This window comes from Pipistrellus hanaki, assembly GCF_964339955.1.
Source record: "Pipistrellus hanaki genome assembly, chromosome: 1".
NCBI lineage: Eukaryota > Metazoa > Chordata > Mammalia > Chiroptera > Vespertilionidae > Pipistrellus > Pipistrellus hanaki.
Genome location: NC_140503.1, coordinates 81,541,421 through 81,567,475, shown reverse-complemented (window position 1 = coordinate 81,567,475; position 26,055 = coordinate 81,541,421). Strand labels below are relative to the sequence as shown.

Genomic DNA, 26,055 nt, shown 5'->3' with positions numbered 1-26,055 from the left:
ATAAGCAGAAAATTATGCATTTTTCTTTTAAAAAAAAAATATTAAGGTACGCCCACTCGAAAGACTTTCAAAGGGGAGCCACATAGCAACATTTGGAGGACTGCATGTATTCATTTATTGAAGGAACCCAGGTTACCCCAGCGTGTAAAATTAAAACACCAACTGGAAAAAATGCTAACACTTGGCTCCGTTATTATATACCCACTGCTGTGCTGAAATAATCCCCTTTTTGTCTTTATATTCCAGCTATTTGGGATGTGATGATGCCAAGCAAGCATAATAACTTGTGAGGAAAGCTAATGCTGCTTTTTTTTTTATCCTACTAAAGAAATATAGATATGTCTTTTATAATCATAGAAGTGAGAGAATGAACCACATACTAACCTCAACTTGATTTGCATTGAAAAACATAGAGTGGAGAGTGGCGGTCTGTACTTTGGAAAAGCAAAAGGGAGACATGGCAGTTGCAAAGCATCTTTAACCTCCACTGATTTATTGGCCCTCAGCCAAGTTATCCAGGGAATCTAATTCTTCTTTATTATTCAAATAAACTGCATTTGGCACCAGGGTTCCTTTCAGAATAGCTTCACAAATAGACTGAGCTCTGTCATTTATTTGACCTTGTACTTGTGTTGCTGTGGCTATAATTTTATTTGCCATTTTATATAACAAATGCAGAGAAAACTAAAATATGGAGATGAACAACAGGATGGGAAAGGAGTTTATGATAAATATATCTTCATGGCTTAAAAAAAAAAAGACCATATTTAAAACAACCTTTTGCCCCTTTCACTGTTTCCTCTATTAGCTCTTATATCTGCAGCCACCCTGCCCCTGTCCTCAAGCTGCCTTGAAACAAGCCAATGTATAACCTTGTGTGCAGCTACCTTTTGGCTGGCTTACAACAGCAAGGAAGCATCTTCTACCATGACGGGGGCTTAATGAGAAGAAGGGAAGTGACTCAAAAGGAAGCTGGACCCTGGAGGCAGAGGGAGGCGATCAGAACATAATTCAAGAGAGGGCTTACCTGGCTGCAGATTATTTCTAATGAAATCACAAGGGGAAAACCTGTTACTTTCCCAGTTTGATCTATATCTTATTTTATTTATTAAATTGAGAAAGAGGGAGAAACACTGACTTTTGTTCCCCCTTTTTTTGTGTGCATTTATTAGTTGCTTCTTGTATGTGCCCTGACCAGGGATGGAACCCACAACCTTGCTGTATCCAGACAATGCTCTAACCAAGTGAGCTACCCAGCCCGAGCCCATTTTATTTTAAGTAAGACTCTCTGTTAACTTGAAAACATTTTGCTGGCCTAGGTGTACATCACTATCAACATTTCTCACTTTATCTTCAAAGAAAAGTCTTTTCAGAAGCTATGAGTTCCTTTTTCATACTTTGACTAGAGGCCTGGTACATGAATTCATGCACCAGTGGGGTTCCTTGTGGCCTGGGATTGGGGCAAAACCGGCTCTCTGACATCCCCTGAGGGGTCCCTGATTGCGAGAGAGTGAAGGCCAGGCTGAAGGACCCCACTGGTGCATGATCAAGGCCAGGGGGGAACATGGGAGGTTGGCCAGCCAGAGAGGGACCGTGGGAGGGCTCCAAGGCATCTGTAGCACCGCTCGCTCAGTCCTGATCAGCCAGACCCCAGCAGCAAGCTAACCTACCGGTCAGACAGTCTGTCCCCCTGTGGTTAGTACACATCATAGTGACTGGTCTACTTCCTTCCCCCTGGTGGTTAGTGCATCTCATAGCAAGTGGTTGAGCTGCCTTACCATACAATTAGCATATTATGCTTTGATTGGTTGAACAGCCAACCGGATGACCAGACACTTAGCATATTAGACTTTTATTATATAGGATTAACTAAGACCCATGCTCTCTGCCTCTGGCAACTATAATGTTAAATTTCTAGTCAGTATTTAAAAGAAAATGCAAAATTTATGTGGAATAGTGAAAGTTGATTTAGAAGCCCACAAATCATCAAATTAATCAACGCTATTTTAAGACCTAGATGCCAGAACATAGCTCTCAAAACAATCTTTGGAATACCACAGCTGAGTGTGTGTATGGGTAGGTGGGTGGGGGGAGGTGATGGAGTCTTCTGCCTGCCTATGAGATTTGCAACATGTATGTTCATGTTTTTTATATGGGTCACTACAGCCGTGCTCTGAATGTGGACTCCACTGGAAGCAAATCATGCATATAATTCACATATTAGCCCCTACAAAAATTGTATTTGAGATTTATTTTTCTCTTTCTGTCTTAAAAAAAACTTAGCTTTTCTTAAAAAATGATGTTTCCTTATTTTTGGTGGTTGCTGTATATCGCTTTTTGCTTTGGCTAACAGGAAGTTCATAGCTACATTTTAAGCTTCAGCAGACCATTTATATCCCTTTTTATAAGCCTCTATTGTGTTCTTCTATTCTGTGATAAAATATTACCTATTTTTACCTTTTTCCCTTAAACCCTAGTTCTTTTTGCCATTATTCTTTATGGTTTATGTTTATGCAAGCTATTTTCTTTGTAGAAAGAGGAGGGTATAGGCTAACAAATAAATATTTCTCTAAGCTGATTTAAATCCTATATCAAAGTAGAATTGCTTTTAAAAAATCATATAAAATCTCTATTGGATTCTTGGTGATTAATTTTCTTACAAGTTAAAAGAGTTTTCATAAAAGCTGGGTACATATCATTGCTACATTTTCAGTGTTAGAAATCTGCTCTGTTTTCTTCCTTCATTTTTACTCCTGCTAAGCCCTTGATAGGTAGAGAGCAGAGTGGTCTTTAGCAGTTCTGAGGGCCATCACAGATAGAAGTCATTTAATCTCCATGTAAACCAAACTTAGCAATATTTAGGGGTCTTCCTTTAAGACAAGGCCTCATGGTAAGTCCCTGGAAGTCATTTTTACTAAGGGAAGCAAATCAACAGTACACATTTCAACAACCTGAGACTACATCTTAAATGTTAGGTTTAATATCTCTGGCAAAGTCGTGCTGTCAAAGAGGTTCAGACATCATCACAGATCCTTTATTCCCATCACCATGACCATAAGAAAATACTTTAAAGAGGATAATTGGCACACACACACACACACACACACACACACACACACACCCTGAACACCAGGCATTGCTACACTCAGTGGACTGTAGAAGAATAATCCACTCTAATATTCTTGCTACTCAACAGAGCTCAGTAGAAGTTTCTCCATTTAGTTTTTTCATGAGCCAAAAATAACCCTAATCCTTTCCTGAACATAAGCCATTTTAAAGTCACCATATTTATTTACATGTTGAAAGAAAATAAAACTAAGGAAGGAATATCTTGGGAGTTACACATGCAGACAAAGCTATGCTGTAACACACCCCCATGCTCACCATATCCCTCAGCGATTTCACTGACAGTCTCTGATGCTACAGGTACATGCTATCTTTATTTCATGACACTATTTATAAAGAAAAGGAGGGAGCATAGCTTTACAGATTCCTTATTACACTCTAGAACTTAACAGAATAACCACTGAAGCCAAGTAGTAGGACACAGCAGAGATTTTGGGTGTGTGTGCAGATGACTAAGTATGTACTCGGTTACTTCGAGTATGTCAGCCACAAGCACCCCACATGTGAAGAGGGCACTGAAGAAACTTGGGAACAGTTATGTCTCAGGAACCTTAATTACCGAATTAGGACTTAGAATGTTAGCTGGGTTGGAAATCCCTTCCCAAAGCTTTAGCATAGCCTTTCTTTGCCTCATTCTTTGGTGCACGTAAAAGAAGTACCATGCTCTTATCAGTCTGTTTTCATGTTGACCCAAAACTATTCTTTAACTTTAGTTCTGAACTCTAAATACATACAATGGTGTATGGAAGTCACTTTCTAGTGACTTATCCTTCATCATTTCAGTTGTGTAATGCCTCCAAAGGATGACCTCCATCCCATACCTCATAGCCTCTACCACCATATGGACTATTTATGGCAACCCTGCACACATCCATCCAGAGGGCAATGACACACTAGGCCAGTATCTACCCCTGGGAGGTCAAGATGCTGGCTTTAGACATGCACTTTAAAACCCAACACACACGAGCAGGGAATGGCTGCACGGGAGTTGCCTGCTACTGTGCCAAGTCTACGCAGCTACTATCTTCTACAGAAACCTCAATGATTTGACTCAGATTTTAGGACAAGATTGACTTAATGTTATAGGAGAGAAGCAGTGAAATCAACTGCTTTTAAGGAGAAACCAGCACAGGGTTAAAGCCAATTTTTTCTTGAACAGATGATATTTCAGATGGCCACATAATTCCAGATGCATCAATTTCCTTGAAAATCCAATCCATATATGTGCATATGCTGTGCTGGCAGGAGGACCGACTGAAATGGCCGAGACCCAAGAGCTAATATTCTTTTGGCCGGAATAATGCAATTATTATTTTCCTAGCTATCAGTCTAAGCATACAGAGCCATCTGTTATGCAAAGCAAACATACACATCTCAATTACAGAAAATGCAGTTGCCTTGACAGAATTTGGATTACACCACTAACCAGGGCTGTAAAATGTGTTTTGAGCTAGTATATAATGGATGCTTTTCAGGAGTTCCCTAATTAGCATTTACCTGCTTAAACTAATTATTCATCTTTCTTCTTCACTGGCTGATTAAACTTTGTTGGGCAGTCTGCATAGAACAGATGAATATGGGCATGGCAGAGCAACAAACAGTGGCATTTCTGGTTTTATAGCTATTATCATGGTGGCACACCAATTTCAAAACTGGAGAATCCCAACACGAGGTCCCAAACAGATTAAGACAAGGCTTAAAGTCTATTATAAGCAATTATAAAACCAGAGCTTTCAACGAGATGCAAGAATACTAATATTGAGTTAACAATAGCTCCGTTTCTATCATTTGGTTTGCTGAAGTCCACAAAATAACAGAATTATTCTATCCATATACTATAGCAAATAGCTTGCACTCTCTTCAAAGAAGAGTTAATGGACCCTTGCTTGGATTCTCAACAGTAAATAATCAAATTTGGCAGTGTTTCTCCTCCTCCCCCAACCCTTCTCGGATGCCAAATCTCTCTATTATTTCCCAATGTCTTACTTGATTTATCTATTATCCAGCAAACTCACTAACAGCCAAAAGGTTCCAGCCACACTGGAGACCTCCTTAGAATGATGCCAACTTTCAGAAGCAAGGATCTGGGCTGGGTCCTGCTTAAGAGAAGACAAATCTTACCTCCATCTTTAGCTCCAAGGAGCAACTGAATGAGAAATAGATTATCCAACTTGGCTGATCATCACACACACACACACACACACACACACACACACACACACTCACACACACACACAAAATCCTTCCCACCCAGGTTTCCTTTCCCTTCCTGCCAAACCACCAGATGAAAAGGGTCACACTCAGCCATCACCTATATGGGCACAAATATCCAGGTGTTCAGCATTTTTATAGAGAAAACATCTGGGTAATTAGTTGGATCACAAACTTTTCTTTGGGGTATTTTGGCATTTTTTCAGACATAGCTTGTGTCTTAGAATTGAATGGAAGTAAATGGAAGTAAAAGTTTTGTGTTCCAGAGGAATAGCGAGAACTAATATCTAGGATTCTATCCCTTGTTCGATCTGCCTCCATTTCCTTATCTTTGAACCTCTAACAGACACGTGTGAGTAATTAAACTGTAAATAAAACAAGGCCATCTACATTTATGAAATTGTTTGTCTGCAATAGGAAGCATTTGCAAAAGCAGCAAAATATATCCTTGCTGGAATCCTCCCTGCAACACATTTTAATGGTCTCTCTCCGCATTTCTTGACTCCAGTGACTCCCTGTCATTGTGTCAGCTCCCAGGACAACGCAGGCTACTCCATAAACATCCAGTAATAGGACACAAGGGAGGTGCTATCCCTGTGTCCCTCTCCTACCAGGTACAGAGGTTTCAAAGTTCAAAACAACCAAGGGAAGAAACTTCATTTGTTCTCAATAAATTAATAATGATCCTTGGGGGAGAGGAGGGGACTAAAGTTTTTAAGCACAAGTTTATTCCGAATGCTCCCAACTGATATACCATTTTCCCACTGACTTTGTGAGAAGAGTCAGGCAGATTGATCAAAGAATAATTCATTCTTTGGTAATTCATGCTAAACAGAATACCCATGGAGCATGAGAAAGCATGAGGTTCAAGGAGCCTTCACAATCACCACCAAGCATCTAAACAGTTTTACTTACTTGTGAGAGGCCTAGGTAGATTGAGACTGTTTCGGAAATGTACAAAAATTTTCCTTCTTGGTTTAGTGCAAACACAAAGCCATCCAGGGACTGTAGAAAAAAATAAATAAGAAGGTTAATAAATATATATGATGGAGGTTTAATTAGTAAGGAATCTGATACAAGTAACATATCAAATTAAAGACCATTTTATTCCTTCATGTTGAACAAAAGTCCTAGGATCTCTTAGCAATGCATTATACATGAACAAATTATAGGTCTGAATTAAGATTACAAGCCTTCCTTTATTTAAGTGACTTCCTTATGTCCCTGTCATTTTGATTAAGATGCATTACATTCATGTATAAAATTAGGTCATACTGATTTTATGATATGTTGCATTTATTTGTTTGTTTGTTTGTTTATTTATTTGGATTCAATCGTTACTAAGATTAAATCAGCAAGATTCTCCACTTAATAGCTGAATAGGAATGGAAATTGTAATGAAATGAAGAAAAAAGGTTCCTTATGAAGAGCAAGTAAAATCATCACTTGAGCTAGATATTATGGACATCAGTGATTTGCTAATTAATAAAGGATTATGCCCGCCTCACTCCCACTGCCTATTGTTAGAACAAATAGAAGTCAGGACATTGTGGGAGAATGTTTACAGGCTGAGACCTTACAAATCGTGACCCTTTTTTACAAAACTCTGTATTAAAGTTTTTGTGTGTGACAAAATCTACTTTCTATTATGACTCCTGAAATGGGAACAAAAGGAGAAAGGCAAGGGGGTGGGGGAGAGAAGGATGTTACACACCATCTGTAACTCTTGAAACCTTAGTTCACTTTTTAAATGGAGAGCTGCATTTTCAGTTTGATAAATGGTCTAAATCATCAGGGACTCCAGCTGCAATGTACCACTCAAATTGAGAATAAATTTGTTTCAAATTCTTATAATACAAGTGCATTTTATGTGCCATCATCTTAATCTTTTGTTTGCTTTATTTATTTACTAGAGGCCCAATGCACAAAATTTGTGCAAGAATAGGCCTTCCTTTCCCTGGCTATGGGCACCACTTCCTTCTGACACCCAGGACCTCAGCTTCCCTCACTGCCCTGGCTTGGTCCAGAAGGTCGTCCGGTATAATTAGCATATTGTGCTTTTATTATTATAGATTTTTAACAAGGTAGATTGCACAAACACTACTTGCAGAGAAAGAAAAGTTTTAAAGACTAGTGGTATGCACAGAGGCTGTGACTTTGGAAGTATAGGAAATCCACAGTGAGAAGCAGGTAAGTGGCAATACTGAATGTAATAATTCTTAAGTATAAAAATGTGAAAGTAGAATGAAAAATGTAATTTAAAAAATGGGCTGCCTGAAATCTCAGCAATTTCAGTCTCCTAAAATACTATTTTTTTTGAGAATCATATATGTATCTATGTTTCCATGCATGTTGGAATATGTGTGTATATGTATTTATATATAATTATATGTATATATGAAATTCAAATTCAATGCTTCCAGATCCCTTTTCATAGCCCTACTGATCAGAAACTGTGGGCAGCACACAACCACTTGATTTAGTGGTTTCTAAAAACAATTCAAAAGTCACATTGCATTGTTCCACATAAAAGCAAATTACATAATAAACAAGCTTTTGGTTAAAATAGTATAATAATAGTTTATATTTATTAAGCAATATGTGCTAAGCAGATTGCATATATTCTCACTTTTAATTTTCACAAGTGCCATTTGAAGTAATTATATTGTTATCTGCATTTTACATGCTAGGGAATTGAGGCTTAGCATAGTCAGGCAACATTCCTGTCCCTAGTAAGTGGTGGAGTTGGGACTGGAAAGCTGATAAACTTTGTAACTATGCTGCCTTTTACTAAATATAAAGATTCTCTAATTGGTATTATATATTAATTAAAAAATAAATTGTTCAGCATTTCTGGAGTTAAAATATTTATACTGAGTTAGCTTAAAATGCATCACTTGTTTTTGAATGATTTGTTCAAATGGCAGAATCCTCTCACTAGTAGCAGGAGAAAAAAATGGGAAATGGGGTGACAAGAGAGTTTGTAAGTCACTTTCACAATAGGTCACCTTTGCTCTAAAGCATCCCTCCTGGAACCAGCTATAGGGCAGAGAGTGAAACACTAGCAGAGAGAGCTGGGCTCCTTAGCACAGGACACAACCCCATGGTGAGATCCACCCTTCAAACTTAGAGTGTGGTATAGTGGGACCTTATTTAAACCAGGGCAGGAGGGAGAGAGATGCTTTTGCAGAATCCTGAGCAGGATCTCATTCAGTGCTGTCTCCGAGGGTGACTCCTGAGGACTATGGTGCTCCCCTTTTGACCTTCCCCATGGAGAAAAGGGCCTGGTTAGGTTTTCTGTGCAACCCAATAGCCATGGCCTGGCATATAGTCACCAAGAGTTGTGCAGCCATCTTCTCAAACCTAAAATGCCACTGTCAGATTAGAAGGAGAGAGAGAGATTGAGATAGAGAGAGAGAGAGAGAGAAGAGAGAGAGAGAGAGAGAGAGAGAGAGAGAGAGAGAGAGAGAGAGAGAGAGAGAGAGAGATCACGAGAATGTCTATAGGGACAAGTGACAAGGGAAAGGCTGATCCAAAGCAGAAAGGCCTGGTGGACCTGGCACAGAGATATTCTGTGGTGTAGTCCTCATTTTACAGGCAAGGAAACGGAGGCACTGGGAGGCTAAGTGGCTGGACAAGATCATCCACTAGCCAGTGGCACAGCAGGATGCGAGCGGCTGCGCTTCATTAGGATTACTGACGTATTTATGACACGATGTGTCCCTGGCTAGTGTATTCAACTCCCAAGGAGACTGAATTTCTCAACTGTGGGTGATAAATTATTCAACTTTATCTAGCCAACACCTAAGCAAACCGCTCAGCCAAGGCTTAGGGAATGCACAGAAACCTCCAAACCCAGTGCTCTCTTTCCCTTATATCACACATGCTCAAGTGACTGAGAGGGATGGCAATTATTCCCTCTGAGAGTTCTGTTTCTGGGCCTATTAGATTATTTGCAGATTCTGAAGCCCCAGATGTCTAATATAGTCTGGAATATCTCCCGGCACTTGGAATATCAGAGTTAGACTGGATTCTTTTATAGTCTTCCAAAACACCGAGTGCCATTCATTTGCCATCCATACACATCCTTTCCTTGCTCACCAAAAGGGATGATGCATTTTTAACATTAGGTTCATATCTCATGTATCTGTGAAAATACTAGAGGAGGTCTGGATACCATAGCAGGGAAACGGAGTATCTGGAGGGTAAACATCTGATGCTATTAAGCAGCAGTCATCCAAGGACTGGCCAGTTTTGTTTGGCAAAATCAGAGGCTTCAACACATGTTCCAATTTCCTGGTGAGATGAAAATGAGTCTATGTCTACATGACACAAAGTGTCCAGTCAATTCAATTAAAAATAACAGCCAATGTGGAGGGGATAAAAACAACTAGTCAGATTGGTTATATGCCAGCACAGAGGTAAACAAAACAAAATAAAACAAAATGGTTCGCTAATTTTTCACTTTTATGCTTATCTACCATTTTAGTCAATTATATCTTTAGTGTGAAATGAATGTGTAATACTCTGGTTAGATTACCTGGCAAATAAAAGAATGGGATAGTGGATTGGCAAGGTTGTTCTTTATGTAGCCCTTGCCTTCTCATTCAGAGCGACCCCTATCTATAGTTAGCTGTATTTTGCTGCTTAAAAAAGTAGTTTTTTTTTTTTTTAAGTCCTCACCAAAGGGTATTTTTCCATTGATTTTTAGAGAGCTGAAGAGAGAAGGGAAGACAGAAACACTGATTTGAGAGAAACACATAGATTGGTTGCCTCCTGCATGAGCTTTGACCAGGGCCTGGGCTGGGGAGGAGCCTACAACCCAGGTACATGTCCTTGAGTGGAATCTAACCTGGGACCCTTCAGTTCACAGGCTGAAGCTCTATACCAGAGGTTCCCAAACTTGTTTGTGCCGTAGACCCCTTGCCATGTTTTTCGGTTTTGGGTAGACCCCCTACTTACCTGATATTGATTTTTTTGTAAATTTCTAACTGTAGTGAGGTTTAGTGTTAAAATTTAATAAAAAATAATGTACCTACTTTTCTCCGGCATTCTCAAACAAAATAACACTGATTCACTATAATTTGTATGATAAACTACCAGTTTATATTTTTTAAAAATATTTTCTCAGCACTTTCCTATTCAAGATTCAGGAAACGAATGAACGTATTTTTCTCACATTCATATTTATAGAGTGACGAATTGAACAAGTCGGTGCAAGTTCGCGAAGCTTTGAGACAAAAATTGGCAAGAATGTTTACTGCGCGTATGCTTGTAACAAGATGATACTGGTATATCATTATGTGCAGGTTTTTATCCTACAACTTACACAATTTTATAAACATATATAATAAATTTTTTACTTCATAGGTTCTTTTATAAATAATTTATATGTTTTTATATTATAAGATAATATGATGTAAGTAAATAGGTACTATCAGTGTATGTTGAGATCCACTATCGTGGACCCCCATTTTCATTTCATGGACCCCCAAATTTTTTTTTCGCTAATGTCATAGACAACCCTTGCAGGTTGTCATAGACCCCTGGGGGTCGATATAGACCACTTTGGGAATCCCTGCTCTATACACTAAGCCAAAGCAGCTAGGGCTTAGAAAAGTCTTATCTTAAGAGTAGCATCAATATTGGTTGAATGTATATATCTGAATTTTAAAAGGTGGGAGGAGAAAAGAAACATTCAATCAGTTAGTCCTGGGAACCAAATACGATTAATCTGAAAGTTCTGTGGAACCTTTTAAAAATTTGAATCAAGAAAGCTGTTTTAAACACTGCAGGCTAGTTTTTAACTTTTAAAAAAAAAAATAACAAACACAAAACTGCCCACTGTTTTCAACAGGCGCCAATTAAGATCCTGGGGTCAAAGGGTTAATTACATCTTCTTACTCAGCACGTCAGATTTCCTGATTATGAACTAAGGTTGGATGAAGATGAAAAAGAACCTACATGAATGTTAATGCCAGCCCCTCCTTGAGAAGATTTATTAGAAAGCCATGCTGGAATCTATCTGCTTTCGTCAAAGCAGATGGAGAGCAACATCTCAGAAGAAACAGTAACACAGACATTGTAAGGTGTGCCCGTAGCTGATTTATCAAGACAGCGTTCTCATTACCAAAGCCAGTCCTAAGCCATCGCATAGGGCAGACAGGACATTTCCTTTGTCACATCCCAGTAAGTCGGTGAGGTACACATGTCGGAGTGAGGCTCGGAAATGGAAGTCAGGAGCTACGGCATCTCCACATAAGAAAGCCTGTGATTATAAGGTGTGTCCCCTCCCATCGGTGCAGCATATGAAGGGAAGGCAGAGTTCCTAACCCCCAATGCCAAGGGCATCTCACAGTATTTGTCAAATGATGAGGTTATTTCCTTGCAGAGCATGAAACTAACTACAACTTCATGACTGAGGTATACGGATGTTTACCGCATGGTGCTAAATGGATTTATGTTTGACAAAGTCATCTGCCTCCGCTTTCTTTCTTTTTTTTTTTCTTCCCCCTGCTTATTCCATGGCCGCCAAATTTCAGGTTGAAATCTTACCGTGGTGCCCTTACAGGGACAACTCTCATGTACATCACTGCTCTAAAATCAGTGGTTCTTTCTTCTCTACTCCAATGCAGAAGAGAAAAAAAATCGCCCCACAGTCTTTCCCTGTGACCTAACTCCAGTTAGAGTGAAGAATCACCAGTAGGCTAGGTTATTTTAATGACAGATTATTTTAAACTAAGCTTTCACCATCTGTTCCACCCCCTAATTATGAATGCAAAAAGAACATATTTCACAATTACATCGGTAAGAAAGTAAAATATACGTGATTTAAATGCATGCCTGTGCTCCATGTCCAACGCACCATGCATCTGTGATGTTCTTCTAATTCAGGCTCAGATTACGGAGAAAAGGCAGTGATCGAGAACAGTCTTTGATACACGGAACTCTCCTCCCTAAGCCAGGGTTTTTCATTGTTGGGATAGCATTCTCACAGGACATGAATTTGAGCCCAATGTGCACCAGCCATTTCACTTAAGTATTTTATTTATTTATTTATTTATTTATTTAATATATTTTATTGATTTTTTAAAGAGAGGAAGGGAGAGAAATAGAGAGTTAGAAACATCGATGAGAGAGAAACATCGATCAGCCGCCTCTTGCACACCCCCCCACTGGGGATGTGCCCGCAAATAAGGCACATGCCCTTGACCAGAATCAAACCTGGGACCTTTCAGTCCACAGGCCAATGCTCTATCCACTGAGCCAAACCGGTTAGGGTACACTCAAGTATTTTATAACTGCTAGCAGGGCTTTGCTGTGAACAAGGAGAGGCTGTCTGAGGAAACTGTCCCTGCTACCTGAGCAATGGGTAAGTGTTGGAATAGAGAGGCTGCTCTCGAACCACAACTCCATCACAGTGAAAGAGCCGAGCGAATGAGCCACGCACAAAAGAAGCTTGGTCTGCAGACTAAGGACACAGCTCCAATACTTATCTTTCCCCTCTCTTTTGGCAGCAGATAAAAGAGTTAGGAGGAAAAAAAATGTTTCTTAAAATTTTTGGCCTGTGGATACAATACCACTTTGATAGAGCTCATTTAAATTCCACATTGCCCTCTGACTGCACCCAGGAGTGGAGCTGGATGGCTTACGCACACATGTGGCCCCGGCTACTTCAAGGAGAGCCTGGGATGGAGCCCAGAAGGGCCCACATGTACCTGTTTATGGGGAAGAAAAGTTTCCCAAATTTTGTGTTTGTAATCTGAGCTTTCACAATCCAGCACTGTGCAGAGACAAAAACCTTCTTTTTAGAAATCTCAGTCAAGTGTATTTTCTCAGAGTGGATAGCAACACACATCAAAGCTCTGGGCTCCTCTTTAACTCCGAGGAATCTCCCAGAGCTCCAGGTCTCCTGTGAACCCTGTACTCCCCTCCCCAACCCTCTCCGGTGAGTCAATAATAGGAAAGGCAGCCCAAGTCCTATGTACCAAAAGCCCACCGCTCTCCAATCACAACAGCAAATTACTTAGGCACAGTTCACCTGCTCCACTGAAAGAGAATTCCAGAACAACACACCTTGACGCCTCAGAACACCTCCCCTAAGAGTTTCCTAAAACACATAAACTCTGATGTGCTAGGTGAGAACACAATGCAGAGGGGCACAGAGGGCTCCGCTTCCATTCTTAGAGAAGAGGAACCAGAATAAAGCGATGCTGAGCTAATAAAATGTTAAAATGCGAAAAGAACAAAGACATCTTCTTTCTGAGCAAGAAGATTGGGTTTTGCTTCTGCTCATTAAAATTCCACGTTGTGGGAGCTGTGTATCAAAGTGCTGACTTCTTTTCTCTGGGATGCTCGTTCAAGCCTTTCATCCACCCTTGAGGAGGTGTGGATTTCTTGATTTGAACATCCAGCCACATGGACAGCAGGCTGTGGTCTAAAGACAGGGTGTGGCATTCGGTAGAAACACATAGGTGTGTGTCTCTGAGCCACCAGGAGTGCCTGCAGACCCCACATTTTCTGAGGCTTGTCCTGCAGGACTAGAACTCCACTTGAGGCATAAGTGACCACGTGCTGCTGGTCACAAGGTCCTTGATTAGTTATTTTCAGGGGCAAATACTCATTGGAACATTCAAATGTCTCCTTGGTCATGTGGTATAATTTACTGAAATGCAGGCTCTTCAGAACCCAGGAGCTAATTCCTTATTGTGCATCTTTCCCTTTGAATTCAGAGGTCTCTTTCAAGTTAAGGTAGGAATTCCCACGCCAGCAGAACTATAAACACTGCACTGCACTGGTGCTGGAAGGCTTAAAAAATGCCCTGCTTTGCTGTGGCTACACACGGGGTTTGATCACATACAGGGCTGCTGGTGTCTTTCAAATCATCTGCATGATACAAAATGACACGAAGAAAAGAAATATATAATAATTCTTTCTTAGACATCCTGTAAATAACAGAATACTGGAAAAGAAGGATGATCATATTATATCACATATGATATAATATAATACTAGAGGCCCAGTGCATGAAATTTGTGCACGTGGTGTGTATGTCCCTCAGCCCAGCCTGCACCCTCTCCAATCTGGGATATCACTCTCACAATCCAGGACTGCTGGCACCCAATGCTCGCCTGCCTGCCAGCCTAATTGCCCATAACTGCTTCTGCCTGCCAGCCTGATCACCCTCTAACCATTCCCTTGCCAGCCTGATCAATGCCTGCCAGCCTGGTCACCTCTAACTGTCCTCCTGTGTAGGCCTGGTCACTCCCAACTGCCCTTCCCTGTTGGCCCAGTAATCCTCAACTGCCCTCCCTTGCAGGCCTGGTCCCTCCAAACTGCCTTCCCCTGCTGACCTGATCATTCACAAATGCCCCCGTAGCCATCTTGTGGTGGCCATTTTGTGTCCATATGTGGGGAGCCATTTTTGACCACATGGGGGTGGCCATCTTGTGTTGGAGTGATGGTCAATTTGCATATCACTCTTTTATTAGGATAGACCAAGTGTACTACTTTTAATATATACTAGAGGCCCAGTGCATGAAATTTGTGCACGGGTATGGTCCCTAGGCCTGGCCTGCGATCAGGGCTATCTTCCTCTGCTGCCCACAGCTGGCCCTGCCCCCTGCTGCCACCCACCCCAGTTCCCCATTCACAATCAGGCGATCAGAGCCTGCAGGCCAGGGAAAGGGACTGAGAGATGGTCAGTGTGCCTCATAGTGACTGGTCCAGCGGTCATACTGGTCATTCTGCAGTTAGGGCCAATTTGCATATCATCCTTTTATTATATAGGATATGCCATCATATTATATTATAGGATGAATTAATCCATGCTCAGTTCACTCAAATATTCATCATAGAGGAGGGGAGAGGGAGGAAAACTAAGATTTATTAGGCAAATTACATAAACCAAATGTGAGCTAGGTGTATTAAATCCTACTTTACAGATAAGGAAACTGAGACTCAGAGAGATTAAGTAGATTGCTCATCATCAGTATGTGGCAGATCTAAGAAAGGGATCCCCCTTTCCACCTGCTGTGGACCACCTGCTGGGCATTGAGTTGTTTCGTACCCCATCACAGCTGTTTGAACTCTGCGAGTCCTCCAGCATTTCTTTCCACATAGGCGGTTCTCATGCTCATATGATCTGAGTGTGAATCATTCAGGAAACACCTGTTGAGGTCCTACTGTGCCCCAGGCCCGTGCCTGCTGGTTTCCCAAAGCTGAAGGAGGCCTGACTCAGGAACTGCTTTCCTAAAAAAAAAAAATTTCTTCCATTGGATCCAAGACCAAGAACATGAATGAAGCTGGGAATTAACTTTATAAGACAAAAGGCTACAGGGCAAAGGCAGTTTCCAGCTTAGGATACCTTGGGCTGACATCACAGAGCTGGACACCACTGCTACATTGTCTTTGGGTTGAAGATTATTAAAATTTCTGTGTTTTTGAGTTTTAGTGAGGTAGAATTAACAAATGAAATTGTAAAAGACATGAAGTGTACATTGTGAGGATGTGGTAGACATATATATTGTAGAAGGATTCCTGCCATCTAGTTAATTACCACACCTGTCACCTCACTTTTATCTTTTTGGAATTTGTAAACTTTTACAGTCAGGTGACAGCTAGACCTCAAGGAAATTCACTGAGGAAGGTGCGAATGCCTACAAGCAGAGAAGGCCCACAGTGAATACAAAGTTGCTGGGAGAACCACGCCTTCCAACAGGCAACGGCCAGGACAGGACAGGAGCACAGTCCAGCAGGTACGGGCTGGCCAGCACATGCACCCATTTCCTGCCCCAGAGTTCTTCGCTTAGACTTAGGGTTTGGTCTTTCCCTCCCAGGTATTGTACATACTCTTTTATATAGGAGTCGGCGTGAAAACAAGATGGACATCACAAACATCAGGAGTTGTGTTTTCTTGACAGGGCATTCTTTTTTAAAAAATATATTTTATTGATTTTGTACAGAGAGGAAGGGAGAGAGATAGAGAGTTAGAAACATCGATGAGAGAGAGTCACCGATCAGCTGCCTCTTGCACACCCGCTACTGGGGACATGCCCGCAAGCAAGGTATATGCCCTTGACCAGAATCCAGGTATAGTGCTACCTTTCAGTCCCCAAGCCGACGCTCTATCCATTGAGCCAAACCGGTTTCGGCAACAGGACATTCTTAATGCAAGGTAGCACTATATGCTTTCTCTGCTGTGACTGATTATGACATAAACCCGACTGTTTACTAGGCAGGTGGTAACTTTAAAAACAGCCTCTTTAAGAGAAAATAATAAAAGCTTTGTATAGGTATACCTTTAGGTAAGGAATCTGTGTCAGACATAGTAACAATGATTAAAGCATCTTATAATGAATTTAGCTCATTAAAAGACAATTTAGAGACCTCAGATTTAATCTGGTACATTCATATGAGTTTCATCTCAGGAAACACCTATTGGTATCTCTAGGGAGAAGGTATTAAAAACATTTGTACTGAAAGGAACTTGATTGTTACAAATTGGGTTGCCATGGCCTGAATTATGTTTCCCCAAAACTTGTGTGTTGAAATCCTGACCTCTAAGGTGACTGTGTTTGGGGACCAGGCCTTTAGGAAGCAATTAAAGTTAAATGAAGGCACATGGGTGGAGTCCTTATCTGATAGGATAACCTTATAGGAAGAGAAAGAGAGAGCATGCACCCAGGTTAGGCCGTGAGAGCATCTGTCAGCAAGCCAGGAATGGAGTCCCATCAGAATCCTATCTTGCTGGCACCTTGATCTTGAACTTCTAGCCTCCAGAATTATGAAAAATATATTTCTGTTTTATATAGAAGTCAAAGTGAAAATTAAAAAAATAAGCCACCCAGTGCGTGGTATTCTGTTATGGGAGTCTGAGCTGACTATAGTAGTACTTTAGAAATTCTGGTTGGGGAAAATGCTTGGGCCATAAAACCTCCTATGTTAATTTCAAAAAAAATAATCACTGTAAATAAATTCTCTGCTCTTTATTTTATATACCATTTATATAATTAATAATTAATTTTTACTAGACCCACATAAAGCTATAAATATGATGGAATGATAATAGAAAGTAACATTTACTTCTAGAAATCGACAATGCTTGGGATTGTTTATGAAAAATTTTTGAATAATTGCACCTCTTGTGGGTCTATATTTACAATATTGAAATTTTTATATTGGCTTTCTGTGCATTTTAAATGCTTAGAGACCACACTGATTCATTGCTTTAGCTCCATACAGAGCAGAGCTACACATTTATGTAAAAATCAATTATTCTGATGGGATTGGGAAACTGGTCCTGAAAGATTTCGGGATAAACCAGTTGGTTTACCACTTGCTAGGACTCTCGGAAGCATTGCTGATCTTTTACTTTCATTTCACTTTGGCCAGTGAATCTTGGTGAGAAGAACCGGCATACACTGCTTGTCCACCAAGCTCTCATCCTATTTAGGACTCTAAAGAAATGCTTCTGTCTATCCCCATTGGCCTGTTTAACACAAAGAAGCCAAATAAATTGTGGATTTTTATTGTTTGCTAACAGACTTGCATAGAAACTCATGTCATAAGAAATTTTCTTAAGAGATTCTCTAGGTAGTATCCTTCAAAGTAGAGTACTTCAGCATATGATTAAGCTCAGATTTGCTAGGTGTACATGAAATGACAGTCTAAATTTATGTAATAAAAGCAGTTGTACTTGGCTGTATATCCCGGTTTCTGCTATGGTCCAATTCAGGAAAAGAATGAAAGGACCAGATGAGGTGTGGGTAATTTTGTGGGATAAAGACATTAGTAAAGAAGAAAATTGAATTTTAGTATTTTCTACTGACTTAGTAAAGTGATTTTTTAAAATATGAAAAATGAGATTGGAGATTCCTTCTTCTTTCTGATCTACTTCAATGACTACCATGACAGGAAGAGAATTCATTGCCATCACTGAAGAGCAACTGACTATTTTATTATTTGAATTTCCTGGATCAAAAGGTGGCTTAATCAAACCCTTAGTGAGATTTAATAGGAATCATGGGACTAAAGTTTTCTATGATGAAATATAACACAAATGCCAAGATAATGTCTGAAGTGACTACCTTGAATGTAAAACCAGAGAAGGTGATTTAAAGAAGGCCAGGGATGTCCCTAAGCTGTGGAAACCCCTGGGCCTGCCATATCCATGCCTTTCTGATCTACTAGATGAGGCAGCAAATGACACACTCAACTGTTTTCTGTTTTACCTGTTTGACTAAATCAAATAATCATTGATTACTGTTTCCTTTAAAATTTTGTTTCACCTACCACTCCTGAGGAATCACCAGATAAAGTGTTTTCAGTGACTCAGGACCATGTGGTTTACTGAAGTTGTATAATAGCTTAACATTATACATCCTACAAGGGATTCACTGTAAAATAATCTAGGTTACGCATGCTCTGTTCAAATGCACTGATCTGCCAACTCATAGTAATTCTAACAAGAAATCTGCAGTAAGTCATATTGATAATTCATTCACTAGAGACCTTAAATCAGTAATCTCAGTCTAATTCTAATGTGCACAATGATCCATTTACCTACTCTTCGACTTAAATAGCTAAAGATATGTTAGAACAAAATAATTTGAAAATGAAAATATTCCACCATTCAATGTGTTTGATGAATTGCAGTCCACCTCTCAATGACTGCTGACTTATTAAAATTCTATTGAATCTATAGGATTTATAGTGGTCTCAGCCATATAGCCCTATAATGCCTTCAGCCACAACTGTCACCTCCCACTTAGTCTTTCTCAGCCTTTTGGGTCAAAGGCATCCAAATTTCCAACAGTGGTATGAATATTAATTTAGTTCCAAGTCTGATTTTTCAGTTTGCCATCTACCTGGTTTCTTTTAAGAGCTAATCATGTGAACTATTACTTATTTATATACTAGAATAGTACCTTTTCTCAGGTGTCTAAAATTCTAAGACTATGGGATACTAACTTCATACTGAAGATATTTTCCACCTGTATCTATCACACATACACTGAGTGGCCAGATTATTATGATCTCTGAATGCATAATAATCTAGCTACTCAGTATATATATATATATATATATATATATTAGAGGCACCAGTGCATGAATTTGTGCATGGATGGGGTCCAGCCAGCCTGGCCAGGGGGAGGGAATACGGGCTGTTGGCCAGCCTGCCTGCTGGTTGAACTCCTGTTCGAGGGGACAATTTGCATATTAGCCTTTTATTATATAGGATATACACTGAGTGGCCAGATTTTTATGCATTCAGAAATCATAATAATCTGGCTACTCACTGTAGAGTGATATAAATATGAATGAATATTTTAATGAAGAAATACCTACTAATTTAAGAAAGGTGAATCCCATTATAACTCTTTATTAGTTACAACTTATAGCCTAAGTAAACAGCAACCTCCCCATAAATGAGAGTAGCCTAAAGAAAGGTAAGGAAGTATAATGTCACCTGCTATCACCTTAGAAATGCCAGTGCACATGTTTGGGATCAATAGCTTCAATCTCACTTCTAGATTCTCTTTCAGCCTACTTTACTCTTTCCACACACCCCCCACCCCTTATTTCTTTTTTCTTTTTTTTCTCTTTTCTTTTTACCTTTTGGCTTGCATTCTGCATTCATCCATTTAGTGGAAGAGGCGCTGATGGTTGTGGAGATGGTATGGAATGTGTGTTCTGAACACGTTTGTATGTGAAAACTACCCTGGGCAATAAAACAACTACAGATATGCTTATACATCTGACTCACAGATGTGTAATGATTATTGAAAAAATTTGAAGACCAAAAATGACTCCAAATTTGTGCAGGCTAGTGTGAATTTTGTGTGATTGAATATTAGGGATATATTCTTTTTGCCTCCGATGAGATTTGTTCATTCTAGCCTTGACCTTTTCCAACAAGTAAGATTTGTTTTATTATCTTGCTTGGGGGCTTCTTCTTAGTAATAGGATGACCTACTTTAATTTCTACTTAAATGCTTCACAGGCTAGAGAGAAAATGCCCCTAAAGGATTGAGTCCCTAGAGACTCAAATTGGCCTCTGAGCCCTAATGGAAAACTTTTATTCCAAAGCAAATAAAAATATTGTAAGGGTTTTATAAACATAACCTTAAGCCTTTATCACTTTCTGAATGTTCCTTCTGTTCTCATTATAAGTCATGGCACTGGCTTAAGGCATTTGCTGCTCCTCTTCCCCAGGTTTGCACCCTTTTCCTGTTCTTTTCTGCCATGACAGGCTCCTTTCAGGAAAGCAGCCAATGATATCCTCCCATTTCCTAAAAAGCCCATAGACATGGCCTAATGTCAAACAGGCGTGACTCACTATACAGATCTAATGTACTATATGTTTGCACAGGTCTACACAGTTTATTAACATACTTAATTCCACTTGGACTAATGAGACCGAGACAATGTTAATGGTGAATGACCAACATTATGATCAATATTCTATCATGCAGTGAATACAACCCTTTTCCAAAATCTCAGTAAGGTATAAGTAACACACCATTGTAGATGAACAAGACACTCATTTATTTCACCTCTTTGGAAAAAAGCAATTCTTACTTTTCTCTGGCTCCCTTAATATGCTGAACTATGTTATAACAATTAAAATTTTCAGTAACACGGTGTGACATAAATCCTTCATTTTAAATAGGACAACCATCCTTGTCTCAAAAGGCTTACTACCTGGAGTAAAATCTATGTGTTCTGCTGCAAATCATTTATATTTGTTTCTTTAGGCTGAAGTCTTTGGCTTACAGGGACCCACACAAGAGAACAGTGGGTGTAGCACTTATCCAGCAACTTTTCCAAGGAAACACATCACTAATGCCTCCTTTTGACATATTAAGAAGTTTGAATAAATCATGCAAGAGAATATAGAGGCATAAATACTCAGCTATGGAGAGATGCCAGGAAGAAGGAATACCTGAGTGTTGGAGGAGATGCGCTAAAACACTAGGACCCTTCCCACCACTTTCCTCATGGTTCAATTGACAACAGGACTGCTGACACAGTAAGCAGTGAAGTGGCAGAAAGAGAACCGGTCTTTCACAACTCCCCCTAGAGTGTTCCCAGGGTCCTTGTGGAGAGAGGAATCTGGTGTCACCCAATTCCCAGGTGAAGGACCAGAAAGGAAGCAGGGGGTGTCTGAGCTAGAGAAGAGGAGACTTCCAGAGTCAGAGAGCTTTATAGGAACCCTAGAAAAAAAGGATGGAGGAAGGAAAAATAGATGCATTAGGCAGGTGGACTACTTCTGAGACCAGGGTGCCTTGAGATTATTGCTAAGGAGCACATTTTGTAACTTTCATCAGCCTAGGACTCAGCAGGGGACTATTCTGCCAGAAGTTACAGCTCATGGCTCAAAGACCAAGCACTACAGAGGGTCCTTTCTTAATATCTCCCTCTAATGTCCTCTACATGGGAGGCAAGACTGTGAGAAAGATCCTGATCAGATTCAGAGGGACTCTAAAATTTGGGATAATAGTAGAGTGATAGGACAATTATGGCCTCATCGCCTCAATGCTTTCAGTGAAGCTAAAGAGTGTATGTGGCCAGGTGCACAGGTGGGGTCCCTCAGCCTGGCTGGTGTTTGGGGCCAACTGGGGAGGGATCGCAGGAGGTTGGCTGTGGGAGTGCATTGAGCACTAGGGACAGCTCCTGTGTTGAGTGTCTGCGCCCTGGTGGTCAGTGTGCATCATAGCAACCGGTCATCTGGTTGTAATGGTTGCTTAGGCTTTTATATAGAGAGATACTTATTAGTGATAGATGGCATTTATTAAGGCCCTGGGAGAAGGACTTTAAATTAAACAACCAGTTCAATCCTCCCTTCCTAACTCTGATGTATATACTATCACATCCTTGTGTGAGATGAGAAAATGAAGATCATACAGCTCAAATGCAGCATGCTATTCTATAGACTGACTCTGTATATATGCGCCATATTCTTCCATGGCAGAGATTCTTAACTTTTTGGCATCAAATTACTACCATTTGCTCCCCTGTAGATGTGCATTCCCTGGGGCAAAGAGCAGAGAGGCAGTGCTAAGAATAATGCCCAGAGTAGAGGTAGGGCAAGGAGATAGTTGTTGCCTCCTCTGATGGTGACATCTCCCAACTGAGAGATGGTGTGAGGATGTGACAGTATGCTACATATAATCTGACCCATTCCTTGGTAGATCATAATCTACTGGGTACATTCCATTCCACATACTCAATGTTTTACATAGGTTGATTTCTAGGCATTTCTTCTCCTTTTTAACATAAACAATATATGACAGAAAATACTGTGGCAAATATACAGAAAAGCATCCTTCTATGCCCCAAAGGCATTAGAATTAGACATCTAACAGTAACAGAAAAATCAGTTGCATTTTAATATTCATTCAGGCTAAAGTGTAACAGACTGATTTAGAAATCTGTATGAGTTTGAAGCAAGAATGGGTAAAATTCTAGATATTGAAGCAGCAAAGACAGTAACAGTAACATTTTTTATTAATAAGTTTCTATGAAGCATACTAATATTGTAATGGTTTTATACTAATGCTGCATTTTTTTTCACTGCACCCTCTTCAAGAGTAATGGAAAACAGATGAAAGTAGGAATGTACTAGAGAGACCATCTCTAAGCTTCCACAAACTCAGTGTTTGTCCAGATAAGAACTGGGGTAGTGAGAGTGCAGGAAGAGTGAAGGGAGGAGGGAATGCTGCGTCTCAGGTTCTACTTCCTATAAGTACACAGCACTGGCCTGATCTCACTCATCACTATGGGGACAGGAGTGCACAGCCCGACACTGAAGTCTTTCATCCACTTGACAACTTTGCCTAAGTCCCTTTCTGTTTACCTTCCAATAACCTCTGTATGCTGAGATAGGAGAAGGGCTGCAAGGCTGCTGGCTGCCTTGTGTTCAGCAAGCAGAGGTGAGAGGTCAGGGTGACGAGCAAGGGTCCTATACAGAGGCTGGCAACCAGTCTCTCTGTTTCCTGAAGGGCAAATGTGATGTGCAGAATCCTGGTGGGAAATAACAGTGAAGACTGCTGAGAACAAGAATGGGTGACTGGGGAAAGGAGCACTGCCGCCTGGTTAGGTGCTCTGTAAGGCCACATACACACTGCTGAGAGCATGGCTTATGAATGACCCTGCCTGGCTTAAGCGTCCGCGCGCGCGCGCGCGCGCGCACACACACACACACACACACACACACACACACACACACGGAAACACTAAGTGGCAGATCTCTTTGTGATTCTATATGGTAGTCTAAGGTTGTCAATGTCAAGAGAAAGCTATGAAGAATATCTGGCCAACAACACTGAAATTTGAAGCCAAATATGAATATACATCCATACTAACTTCATCATGACCCCAAGCATGCTCGTCAGGCAAACACAGTCCAGGGTGAAAGTCAAATGGGTAGCTGATACAAAGGGCACTGTCTGCGAGGGGCTCTAATCTGCCTCAGTCAGTATTTATATTGTTATTATAAAGGAAACAAAATCGATCTGCAGGGGAAAACGCTGAGCCAATTCACTCCAGTCAGTGGGTAGATATACACGTCCCCACGAGCTTTCATTTGGCTGGCAAGACGGAAGCTACTGCAGGTCTGACTTGAATCCAAGAAGCAAGTCAGGGAGTTTCTCAGTCACTCGGTGGGGACTGCAGGGTCTTGTGAAAAGCCCTGGTGTTTCCTCAGAGGGCCCTGAAAGGAGCGCTCACAGCTAGTGTGGGCTCATTCCCACACCACCCAGAGGTGCTCACACTTTCCCCAGCTCCGAAGTGGGGACCCTGAGCCACAGAGGGCTCTTACCCTGTATGAGGGAGCAAGCCAGCATTCACAGCCACGTGTTCTGTGTGTGAAGGTGAGAGATGTGCAGCCTGTGGGCAATGATCAATGATGGCTCAGATATCTTAATTATCCAACTATTTAAGGACCAGGTCTCTATCCAACTCCCTCCTGTCACAGCGTCAACTGTTGTTGCCAATATCACAGCTTTAGGCAGCATTTACGCTGTTGGTGAACACAGCGTGTGGTAAAATGGTTTAGCATCCTGAATAAACACATATGCTTGCTTGGGTCCAAATTTTAGAAATAACAAACCCATTTTCTGGCCCGTGATTTAATGGACTAGAAACAAACTAAAAGGTACCTCATTTACTATGCATGAACACATCACGCCCTTCGAAGCCAGTGAACTTTCTGATATCAAGGCTGCACTTAGCAACGCAGGTTACCGTGTGCATCCCTATTGCTAATGTGAGCGTATACACATGTACACACTCATCCCTACACATATGTGCGTGTTCCTGCACACACACACACACACACACACACACACTTCCAAACACACCTCACAACAGTATTTTTTTGATGCCTTGAAACATAACTGGTTGATGATGGAAGCCTAATACCATACAGTAAAGAAGGAAACCGAAGACAAGAAATGAACACATTAATCAAGAGGTGAATAACAAGATACTACTCCAGGCACCAATCAGAAGAATGCCAATAGATCATCCCACTTCAGAAACATAAAAAAAGAAACAAGCCAAACCCCTCTAACTTCCATCCTCTCTCCTGGTTTCTGAGCCTGCGTGCGGCGGCCTCTACCCTACCTGCTTCCCCAGGAGACACTCGCATCATTTTACTTTTAGTCTCGTTCCCATGTCATGTTTACTTTATTTTCTCATTCCCTTTCCCGAATCCCCTGCTTCTAGTTTCCAGCGCGGTGTTTACAGAGACCGTTAACGGAGCAGGGAGGCTGAAGTGACTCCATTTTCCCTTCTATTGTAATGTCCATTCTCCTACCCCACCCCCCGCTTCCTGCCTCTTCCCAGAGAATAGATAAGTTTACCCAGAAAATAAAAAGCTAATACAACCTTTTGCTCATCAACAAAAGTATGTCTTGTTGTAGCCAGGAATAAGTTAATAAAACAGGGGAAAGGCTTAGTGGCTTAAAAATAGGCTCCTTGGGGTTATGAAGGAACAATGTTGTTTTTTCTTCCCAGCGTGCAAGGATTTAATTAAGTGATAACAGTCACCTTGGGGTGGCTGCACCAGGCAATAATATCTAGGTGAAGAAAAATGCTGAAGAGAGTTGAGTACAGTCAATTTATCTTCAGAGAAGGCAATAAATGACCAAAGCATAGGTATTGGGCTGATTGTTTTGCAATGTTTCCATTACTGATAAGCATCAAAAAAAAAAAAAAAAAAAAAAAAAAAGACAGATTTGGTATTTTCAGTTTCTGGAATGCATTAAATACAGAGAATGGGAATAAAAAAAATTGCTGTGAGGTCATATCCTCACATTCTAATTACAAACAGTTTGGTAATTATTCAAGCTAAACACAGAACAAGGGAATTTTCATGTTGGCACAAAGGATGGGAACACAGCTGAGTGGTGTATTTATAAGCAAACTAGAGGCCCGGTGCACGAATTCATGCATGGGTGGGGTCTCTTGAGGTGGCCCGCAGAGATCAGGCCCCGGCTTGCTCCCCCAGCCTCACAGCCTGAGCTTGTGCCCCCAGCCTTGCAGCCCTGCAGCCCTGCCTGGCACCCCGCCTTGGTCTGGCACTGCCCCCTCACCTGCTCCACCATCCCACCTGCAGGGAGATTGATCAGGGCTGGGACCCTTGCCTGGTTTTCTCAGTGCCTGAGAGTTGGGCAGTAGTCCCTTCCCATGCTACCACCTCTGGTCACCGTC

The 26,055-nt window shown here is 40.9% G+C and overlaps 1 protein-coding gene across 17 annotated transcripts in view; it reads right to left on the bottom strand.

The window, feature by feature from the left end:
- The window catches only part of NPAS3 (neuronal PAS domain protein 3), an 865,565-nt gene that overhangs the window by 241,045 nt on the left and 598,465 nt on the right, over positions 1–26,055 (bottom strand). For all 17 annotated transcript variants that reach the window (XM_084874501.1, XM_084874511.1, XM_084874510.1 and 14 more), the window contains one exon: positions 6,253–6,342. In XM_084874501.1, the coding sequence (XP_084730627.1) occupies positions 6,253–6,342 (90 nt within the window). The remainder of the gene's footprint in view (positions 1–6,252; positions 6,343–26,055) is intronic.